Here is a 10,388-nt window from a genome sequence, read left to right as displayed (position 1 = left end):
TGTGTGTGTGTGTGTGTGTGTGTGTGTGTGTGTGTGTGTGTGTGTGTGTTTGGTGTATCAGCCCTGTCGTGCTTTCAGTAACGGACAGTGTGCTGGAGGGGAACTTTGTGCTGGCCACGCTTTCTGATGACCCCAACTACCGTAAAAGCAACACTAGACGGTAAAGCTCAAAGAAAAACTGAATGCATAAAATGATGTGGGGGGGGGGGGGGGGGGGGCTTTGTTATGCAAAGTAAAAATAACACCGCTTACCATTAATACAAATGGTTTCTTCAGCTCTAATGAGGGGCAGGAAATTCGACATTCTTGGAAGTCGCCTTGCTTTTGGCGTTCTTGCCAACACATCAGTCCAGCTGTAGAACATTTGGTCTGTGGCACAGTCTAATTAAAGTTTGATTGTTACGTCTCATTGATTCGACACAAACAGCAATTTAGTCCAGTTGAAAATGTATAAAAAGTGATGAAATCGGACAATGTACAGATGTCATGAATGAAATGCGCGTGTGTTACATTGGACTTGAGTGAGGGAATTTTCAACACTTCGCAGTCTTCACTTGTCAGATATTTGGACTGAAGAAGCCGTTTGGATGAGCAGCGAAGCCTTCATCTTCATGAAAGAGGAAGAAGATTAATGGATGAACTCGGTTCTCAGTGACGGTCATATATCACTTCCTATCTCGTCTCCTCAGAGCATGCACGCCGCCGCCGCCCCCCCCTCCTGATGACTTCATGAATGACGACATGGACTGCTACCTCATCGCAATGGATACCAGTGTTGCACCAGGTCCCTCTGCCACAGGTCCGCCCACACCCCCGTCAGCTGATTCTACATGTTCGAAACGGAGTGCTGCAGCCAATCACAGGACAAGGCTACACAGTGAGGAGGAGGAGGAGGAAGATGAAACAGCCGATTCAGGCAGACCACCTAATAAGAAGGTATGGTGTAGTGTTCACATTCATGAATTAACTAATTAAAAAGGTCAAAATGGAAAAAGCTGCAAGATAAATATAGAACAGATGGAGCTGAGACAAAATACTGCCGACTTGGAAAATCTGCATCAGGACTAAGCTTTAGGTAACAGTTGGCTGGATATAAGTTGCAGAAATGACTTCATCTTATCTTCTCTACTTTTCCTCTCACAGTTCTGTTCCTTGTTCTTTGGATCGGTGCTTCCCCCGTCCTCTCAGATGACGAGTCAGGAAGTGTTGGCCAGTGACAGTGAGGAGGACGTACAGTGAAGCAGAGCGACACTTGACTGTTCCATCAGATGAACCTTTTCATTTACACACGTGCCGCCTGCAGACACTTTGAACCCTCATGTCCCATCTTTACCAGCCTGTACAGCTGCTGTACGGGAATTGTTTTTCTTTTTACATGGGCGAAGATATGCAAAGACAGTACAGAAAAGGATATTGCAATGTTTTATCCGACTATAATGTTAATGGTGGACTTGAAAATATGGGATTATGTGAAACTGGACATGAAGCACTTCCTGTTTATTTTTGTTCAAAGTCTGTTTGTGATCGAGGTGCAACAAAAAAAACCTCCTCTAAATAAAAGAAACATCTTTTTCAAATTATGTAAACATTATTTATGATTTATTTACATGTCAAAAGGTTCAAGTATGACGAAGATTTATGAGGAGGGATCTCCGCACGACAGAAGGATCAATGAGACTGAAGCACTCAGTAAAACACAGATAACACAGATTTTTTTTTTTTTTGTCAAAAGTAAGATTGAGCATAAGAAGAAGAAGAATATCTAAGCGTCTGTGATCCAGTCTTTGCAGGTTGAGTCACATCACCGCTCCCTTCCTCTCTTTGCACCTGGAAACTCTTCCCCCTCGTCTGTGGTTTCCTCCTCTCTCGTTCTTTCTCCTTCCCCAGCTCCTTCTCTCTCTTCTTTTTCAACCTCTCCTCCTCTTTCTCCCTCCTCTCTCGGTCCCTCCGCCTCCTCCTCCTTTCCCTGGAGCTCAGTTGCTCTTCCCCCTCTTCCTCCACCGGTTTCCCCGTCCCTGTTCCGTCACTGAAGTCCTGAATGAAGATTTTGGGGATTTGCATTTTGGGTGCTTTTTTGGGCTGCTCTCCTCTCAGTCTGCGGAACAGACCGAAGCGTTTAGGGGGGTCGGGCGGCAGCTGCTCCGGCTGAACCGCTGGAGTCACTTCTGCAGACGGAGACGAGGAGACTTCTGAAGTCCCGTCAGAAGGAGTGTGGGTTGGCTTTACTGCTCCAGGATTGGACCGTAATTGACTGGGTTTAACATCTGGGTGCGTAGGAGTAGATTGTGATTGGTTAGTTTTCTCTGACATGATGAAGAGATCTTCAGAGAGCCGACGTGCCAACCTGGACCCACGGGAGTTGGATGACTTGCGGATGCAGAAATCCCCAGAGGACCTGCTGCTGCTGCGATGCCCGGGGGCTTGTGTCAGGCCGCTGTTAACCGGCTCAGCCTTGTTCCTCACAAGGTGAGAGTCTTTGTCTTGGGCTTCTGGGTTTCTGTCAGTATTTGGAGAGTCTGTTGGTTCAGTAGAAATGAAGATGTCGTCCTCTCCTACCGTGTTTTCTTGAACAGTTTCGGCGCTTTCTTCCTCCTCCACGGCACCGACGGTGACCTGGCTGGATGGTTGTTCAGGTGCAGGTTCCTCAGAGGTGCTGGTCTCTACTGAACTAGTCTTCCCATCAGGCCCGTCGGCTGTGAGAGTACTTGCTACTGTCTCTGTTACGTCTGTCTCCTCCTCGTGTGGAGGTGCTATCGAGTTAGTAGTTTCTGTTGGTGTTTCTTCAGCTTGTGTCTGATCATCCTGTGCCTCTGAGTGTTCATCCAAACTTCTTTCTTCTTCCTCCTGTGTAGGTTCAGATGCTGCCGCATCGCACTCTTTGTCAAAAGCTGCACTTGACTCCGTCACTATGTCGTGTGCAGCTGGTATTTCTGCTTCAGTCTCTGTATCAGCCAATAAGTCAGTGCCTTCCTCTGGTTGAACGCATTGAAGTGAACACAGTATTAATGTTTCTGCTTCTGCCTTTGAGTCTGTGTGTTGTTCTGAATCCATTTGTACTATTTCAGTCTCTGATTCCTGCGTGGCAGCATTTTCCTCTAGCTTTTCTTGAGTCTGTGCCAGTTCGTTAGTTTCTGTATGTGTTTGGGTGTGGGACTCTGCTAATGACTCACTGCTGTGGTATTTTCCTTCCAATGCATCTCCCTGTGAGGTTCTGTCTGTCTCTGTGATCACTTCTTGCTGTTGCTGTTGCGTCTCTGTCTCTATTGCAGGATCTTTGATAGTTTGAGCTTTGACTTTACTGTCTGTCTCTGAGCCTGGGCTTGTCCCAGTTGTGACTGTGTCCAACTGTTGCACATTTTCAGTTTCTGTGCTCTCCTCTGGTTTCATGTCGGCCTGAATCATCTGTTCCTCACTCGGGTATACACTTTCCTGCGTCTCCACCTCTGTGTTTTTATCTGCATCAGCATCTTCCTTTATCTCAGTCTGATTTTCCCCCACAGCCTCTGTATGTTCGCTTTCTGCCACTTGGTTTTCTGTCTCTTTATTTGAGTCTTTCCCTTGAATTTCTAGGTGCTTGATTTTGTGACTCTGCTGTTCCAGGACGTGTGTCTGTCTGTTGGAGTCCGGCTCGTCTCCCTGTTTGTGTTCAACACTCTGATCTTTGGTTGGACCTTCTGTTTGATGTGTCTCCACATGTGTTTCTTCCTTTTGTTCTGAAAGCACTTTGCTCTCCTCTGTCTTGATGAGTTGGCTTTCCTCCTTTTCAGTGATTCGTGTTTCCACTTGTTCAATCTGTTTTTCTACAATGACCGTTTCTTCTACGCGCTCTGTTGGCATGTTTTGGATTTCCATCGTTTTAGGTTCTTCTAAAAGTTCTTTCTGTTCACTTCCTTCTGCCAGTTTCAGCTCACTCTGTTTTTTATGGTCCTCTAAAACTACGTCGTCCTCTTCCTGAACGCGCTGCACCTTCTTAAAATTGAACTCAGTCCAGCTCCTCCAGTCCTCCTTTGCTCCCATTGAGAGCTGCCTCACAACTCTGCCGCCTCCGCCCTCCCATTCGCGTGCATTCGCCTTTCCCCCTTTCCTCCACCTCTTGTGAAGGAGGGATGGAGACAGCGAGAGAGTGGACGACGAGCGAGCAAGAGGGACGGACAGGTTTCCTCTCTCTCTCTCCTTCCTGTCCCGCTCTTCCTCGTTCTGTCGTGCCCTCGTCCACGCCATCCGATATCCATGGCAGCGACCTCTGGGGTCAAAGGCTGATGATGGTCTGTCTTTCCTCCACTTTTCTAACTCCTTCTCCGTCTGCTTCTCCAGATCTCTGGCTGACAGCTGCACCGAGCACACCTGAGAAAGGAAGAAAGTCTCACTTTTGTTTCACTGTAATTTTCAGAATTTTAAGTAATTTTGTGATTTGAGCATAGTAGTGAGAGAGAGCTATCTAACACATCGGAGCCAAATTCTCCATTTGTGTTCAGTTTGGTTGAAATCAGGTTACTGCAAAGGCCATAACATGTGATTCACACCATTTTAATCCTCATTAAACTACTCAGTGACATCTTGTGCACAGTCATCCCGGAAGAGGATAGAAATGTTTCATTATAGGATAAAGGTGACAGACAATAACTTCGTATTGATTAGCGGTGATGCTTCCATCAAAGGTGACCCAAAAGATGCCAGGAAAATGCCTCCCAGCTGTAGAGAAGCATCTACATTTGTTATGTTTCTCCACTTATTCATTGAATTTCTATGTGGCGCTTATTAAAAGCTTCAGAAAATGGAAGTAAGTGAACCTTGAGTTGTGTTTGTTTTCTCAAACTACTAGGTTAAAAGGCAGTTGAATTTATTTTCATAGTAACATTATTAAGGAGAGCTCTTAGTTTAACTGTAACTGACTCTCCTCAACACCACCCTTGTGTTTGATTCTAACCTCTGCTATGAAAGTGTCGTCTTCCTCTTGGACCTCCTCCCTGACACCCCTCAGCCTCTCCAGAGTCTCCATCTGGCCCTGACACTGTTTCCTCTGCTCGGCCCGGCCCAGCACCCGACGCACCAGCACCGCGGCCACCTGGAGCAGCACCCGCACCCCTGAGAAGAGGAGAGGAGCGGTAGGAGTGGGCAGGGAGACAGAAATAGGACCGTGCCACATTAATGACATCATATGCTGTAAATGGTTTCTGAGGAAATCCTTTTTCTACAAATCACTCTGTATACAAAAGTTAAGTTCCTCATGTTTTGCAAGGTTGTGTATTTTTAGACATAAATTACTACGGCTATATAGAAGTACTAGAGTATTTTTAACCACAGGCAACATAACTAGACTTTATTGTCCCCCAGGGGACATTTCTGCAACTCAGTGCACCCGTACCTGCACCCGTAGCGCAGAAGGATGAGGTGGAGATTGAGTGGGCGTGGGATGTCCTGTTGTAATGAGGCTACAATGCGTGCGATGGCCTTATTGTTTAGCTCTGCGAGGTTGGGTGTGAGGAGACCAACTATCCTGGCAGCTGTGTTGGTTATATGTGTGAGTTAAAGAAGCATGTGGAGCAGTCCAGTAGAATGGGCTGCATAATGCTCTGATACAACAACAGGAGGAGATGGGGGGCAACATAGAGTCATGGAGTCCATAGAGACTGAAAATACATAAACATACGTATGTCATTCTAATTAGGTGAAATGTACCATACACAACATAATATGAGATACAGATTATTGTATCTGAGAAATTACATTTACTTTCACAACATGATTTAGTTTTGATGACCCACAGCAGCCTATATGGAGGACGTACCGTAGCAGAAAAAGAGGTCCCAGACCCGGAGCAGTGTGTTGAAGGGCAGGTGACGTGTGAAGAGACACATCAGCCAGTCAGTGGCGAACATGAGGGGCTCCACTCCGTGGCGCTGCAGGTGTTTGTGTGCAGCTGGACACGTCCTTTTCAAGACCCAGTTCAGCATGGCCGCATCAAAAAGGACTCCCTCCTACGGATGTACACATGCTCAGACAGTTCAGAAGATCATTTTCAGGTTTCTTTTCTAATTAAGTACAGTAATCGGATGCAGAATAGGACTTCCCGATAATGAAAGAACTAAATGAACAAAAATCAGCTTTAAAATTCAATTTACTGGAGTACAGGTAAATTCTCTGTCTATAATATGAATAAGTGCAGTGTCGGCTACATTATATATGCATGTGTACATGTGTGTAGGTCCTCACCAGCAGAGGGCTGTAGTATCCAGGCAGGAACTGCTCACTAATCTGCACCAGACACCAGAAGGCCTCCTGCCAAGGTGACATGATGGCAAATAAAATGACAATAAGTCAACATCAGATGCCCCTTCATGTTTTGGACAATTATAAATACACAGTATTTTGTGGGACAGAATGCCAATATTTTAACAGATAGATGGAACAACAATTGGTACTGATTCAATGTCTGAAACTGGCTTTTGTTCTCCACTGAAATCGAGGCTAATAGAATGTTTTTGAGATGCGTCTGCAGCTTGTTTATTGGACAGAAAGGTTTACGGTGTTATTGATTGCTACCTCAGCAGGCATGTTCATCAGCAGCACTGCAGCCACAGGCCCCTGTGCCTGGCAGTAACCCTCCTCCGGCTGGTACTGAGTGAAGGCTTTCAATACCCGGAACAAACCACGCTGTCTACACACAAACACACCGCAGTATTCAGTCACACAGACCACAAGCATGTGATTCTGATACGAATCATCTTTGAATAGAGCAGTGAAATCTACAAAGGGATAATGTAGACAAGTCGTAACAACTTTTATTTTGCAACAGAAAGACACAAAGTTGGCAGGACTATAAAGACGGAGTGATACCTGCTGAGGCACATTACAGACTAAGGAAACTGTCAAGACTGTAGCTATCAGCTTGTCAACAGAAACAAATAGAGGTAGAAATGTTTCCTACCCGTGTCCGTCCTTGGAAAGGAACATTTCATGGAAAGGGAACTGTCGGTCCAGGTCTCTCTCGATCACGTCCACCCAGCTCTGCAGAGCGGGCTGCGAGTCCAGAGACTAACGCGGTGACGAAAGATAGTTTAAGTCAACCATTTACAAACACTCGGCCATTTGTTTTTAAGATAAGTTACAAGGAAATGGATTTCCATTATCTACTGTATGAATAGAAAATACTTCATACATATATTGCACGATGATGAGCCTGATTTACACTTAGTGGTGCAACCAACAACTATCTTATACATTTCAGATGCCAAAAACGATATATTGTTGAATCCTACCATACATAGTTACTGCGGCTTTGAAAGCATTTACAACAGTGAGCGTGTTTAGTTTTCTTGCCTGGTAGAGGTTTTCCTTTAGTTTCATCTTGTCAGTACCTCCACACAGCAGAGGCCAGCACTTAGCTCTGAGTGAGGCTGGGATGCCTTTCTGACACTGCACTTTCACCTGAAGGGACGTCGGTAACAGACACAGGATCAGCTCAGCGCAGTGAGAAACCGATGACTACATTTCATTGTTGTTTGTGTGAATTCAGACAGGCCTTTTTCAACGCAGACATTTTGACTCATAACAGGAAAAGATCAGGTGTGCTATATCATTAAAGATGTCTCTGTTCTATTCTATAAGTGTCCCAGTGAGACGTGACAGTGTGACCGCATGAACAATAACAGGACCCTGAATTAAATTGTTGTCATTTTATTGTTGACTGTGTTTTGTTTCCTGCAGTGACAAAACGTCTTTCATGGAAAAGGCCTGTCATTTTTCAGGAGTTCATTGTCACTACATTTAATGACTTTGAGGTGTCTTAAGACGGGACACACCTTACTGGTCTTCTTCAACAAGATGCGATCCCATTGGCTAATGATATTTATCCACTTGGTCTCCCTCTGCCTGACCAACTCAGGCGGTGGGCCCGCACTCCTGACACAAAACAGCACACAGGTTAAGTATTTCAAACATTAAATATTCAATACAAGAATGAGAGGCTTGTCACATCCATTGACTGCACAGCATTAAGGCTCATTGAGCTGGAGACCTCTAAGTCCGTGAGCAGAGTTGCTGCGTGCACTCTTGTGTGTTGTCATTACAGAAAGACAGCGCTCCGAAAAACAAGACAGGAAACAGGAAAACCACACGGTGGCGGTGTGATGTCTCCATGGCAACAGGTCAGGATGTTATCAATGGGGAAACTGTACTGACGGCAGGTAGCAGTTGGTTCAAATGGTCTTATCCTTTAATTTACACTGCTTCATCTGGTCCGTCGCCAAACTCTTTGTTTCACCGTTGATTAAATGTTATGTAAATGTTAAGTCAGTTGATTCTGGAAGAGTTCGCTGGTATTTGAAAGTGAACATGCTCAGTATTTTTCATGTAAATCTAGTGTGCACTCTATCTGGCATGGATTTTACACCTTTCTACAGCATTTTAAATCCAGGCAGCTCCTCCATGTCCTTATGAAGGGTTTCCCAAAACGTTCACTGAGGTTGAGGTCTAACGACTGCAGTTTAGGACTCCTTGCACTTCAAGCGGGTCTCTGTCTGGCTTCAAAATGAATCCTTGCATAGATTGGTTGATACCAACACAACACAACTTAATACCATCCCGGATGGCATTCCTCTAAAGAACAGAGTCGTGATTAAAAATAATTAAAGGGAAAGTTCACCCCAAAATTAAAAATTCACATGTTCTCTCTTTCTTGTGTTGTTATTTATGAATGTAGATTGTTTTGGTTTGAGTTGCCTAGTTTTGGAGATGTCGGCTGTAGAGATGTCTGACCTTTCTTCAATATAATTGGACTACATGACACTCGCCTTGTGGGGCTCAAAGCGCCAAAAAATACATTTGAAAAACTCAACAGCAATGTCAAGATAATCCACAGACCTTGTGAGCAGTTTCATGTAGGAACTGTTTTTTTTTTTTACCTTAGTTCCTACATGAAACTGCAAAAATTCCACTATACTGGCTAGAGGGAAAATATGTGTTTTTTTTTAATTTTTGGGTGAACTGTCCCTTTAACTGGTTTCATGCACTTGTTTAATGACATTTCATGTGGCTGTCTCCTCATTTAGGCTCACTGTAACGTTGAAACTTTACTTTCAGGCTTCTTTCACTCTTTAGCGGAAACATTTTTGCTTTTGTTGCATTTATTCTCAAATAGATGTTTTGGAAGCTGCAGCTTTCTTAATACGACCTGTTTACTGTCTTTTGACTACATTTGATTAATCGGAGCAGTGTGTTATTTGCCCACTTGGCTCTGTGTCCTGGATGCAGATCCTGTTCTGTCTCATAAGAGGATTGGATCTTCAGATAAATGGTCTCTTTAGAAATACGTGATTTTGGTTTGTGAAAATCTCTTCAGGGTACATCACACGGCCTCTTAGAACTCACTTAACCTGCAATGTACCAATGGGATTATTTTTCAGCATTCAGGGGAACAATTTGTTTTGAAGCTTAAAGTGTTTAAAGATAATTAAAACAGAGAGCCTGTAAACTCATGTATTTAAATCTGCTTTTAACCTGTGATGCTGGCTATTGTACGTTTTTGTTTTGCTATACCATTAGGTCGTCTCTTTTGTTTATATTGTCATTGCTCTTATTCTTTCTGTCTGTACCATGTAAAGTGCCTTTGAGTATATTTTAATGTGCTATACAAATAAAATGTATTATTATTATTAAACCTGCTTTTGATAACACTGCCAAGCCCAATAACAGTATAGTAACAGATACACAAGCACAAATGTGTAACTGCTCACCCAGCGGTGGATCCATTTTTCAGAATGAAGCCGAAGCGGTCTGTCTCAGGTTCCTGACCGACCTCTGACCCTGCATCAGATCCAGAGCTCTCCTCTTCACTGAGGTTCTTCTGGGCTGGACTCGTTGGACTTAACATCTTACTGACAGAGGAGAGGAGGCTCTCATTATTCAGCATGTGACTGCACTCTATCATCATGGTTATGTGACGCTGATGCGACTTTACAATGTAGATATCAAAGAATACCTTTAACCCCATCCAAAAACACTTCTCTGACTGGAGTATGTTATTGTTAGTGATTGTAAAAAATAAAACATTTCTGAATAAAAATGTTGTGCTACGTTTAATAACATCTCAAAAGTACATGCTTTTCTACCGCTCTTCAATAGAAGCCGCGCTTATATAATCTGGCTCGCCTTTTTTTTCGCATTAATGTAAAAGTCATATTTCTTCCCTCCCTCCATCCATAAACAAACAACAAGAGGATAGATAAATATCTGAAATATCTATTTAAACAAAATTACCTTTTACATTTCCGTCATGATTGATCACTCGGTTGTTGAAGAGCTAAAGTGTGAGATTCTCCAGTGATGAGGAAGACAAACTTCCTCTCTCTCTCTCTCTCTCTCTCTCTCTCTCTCTCTCTCTCTCTCTC

General features: G+C 43.9%; 2 protein-coding genes across 3 annotated transcripts in view; one reads left to right on the top strand and one right to left on the bottom strand.

Moving 5' to 3' along the window:
• Window positions 1-1,874, top strand: part of rad9a (RAD9 checkpoint clamp component A) — a 5,042-nt gene extending 3,168 nt beyond the window's left edge. For both annotated transcript variants that reach the window (XM_031862837.1, XM_031862839.1), the window contains 3 exons: window positions 62-160; window positions 690-936; window positions 1,144-1,874. In XM_031862837.1, the coding sequence (XP_031718697.1) occupies window positions 62-160; window positions 690-936; window positions 1,144-1,239 (442 nt within the window). In that variant the 3' untranslated portion in view covers window positions 1,240-1,874. The remainder of the gene's footprint in view (window positions 1-61; window positions 161-689; window positions 937-1,143) is intronic.
• tbc1d10c (TBC1 domain family, member 10C) lies at window positions 1,283-10,342 on the bottom strand. Its single transcript, XM_031862475.1, has 11 exons — window positions 10,258-10,342; window positions 9,735-9,875; window positions 7,803-7,902; window positions 7,321-7,428; window positions 6,929-7,035; window positions 6,544-6,658; window positions 6,214-6,279; window positions 5,789-5,978; window positions 4,928-5,085; window positions 1,952-4,344; window positions 1,283-1,367 (listed from the first exon to the last, which is right to left on the bottom strand). Exons 2-11 carry the CDS (start codon window positions 9,869-9,871, stop codon window positions 1,283-1,285), a joined length of 3,459 nt encoding a protein of 1,152 aa, XP_031718335.1. The 5' UTR covers window positions 9,872-9,875; window positions 10,258-10,342.
• Between the last annotated feature and the right edge of the window lie 46 nt (window positions 10,343-10,388).

The sequence above is a fragment of the Anarrhichthys ocellatus genome, unplaced genomic scaffold, assembly GCF_004355925.1.
Source record: "Anarrhichthys ocellatus isolate YVR2014 unplaced genomic scaffold, GSC_Weel_1.0 scaffold27, whole genome shotgun sequence".
NCBI classification, from domain to species: Eukaryota; Metazoa; Chordata; class Actinopteri; order Perciformes; family Anarhichadidae; genus Anarrhichthys; species Anarrhichthys ocellatus.
This window is presented reverse-complemented; position numbering and strand designations above follow the sequence as displayed.

Excerpts from the sequence above, each read along its gene's own strand:
- tbc1d10c (XM_031862475.1), bottom strand. The coding sequence starts at position 9,871 with ATGTTAAGTCCAACGAGTCCAGCCCAGAAGAACCTCAGTGAAGAGGAG. Across the intron at positions 5,979-6,213 it reads GATACTACAGCCCTCTGCTG|GAGGGAGTCCTTTTTGATGC; the intron begins GTGAGGACCTAC and ends GTACATCCGTAG. Across the intron at positions 1,368-1,951 it reads TCCAGGGAAAGGAGGAGGAG|AAAAACAATTCCCGTACAGC; the intron begins GCGGAGGGACCG and ends CCATGTAAAAAG.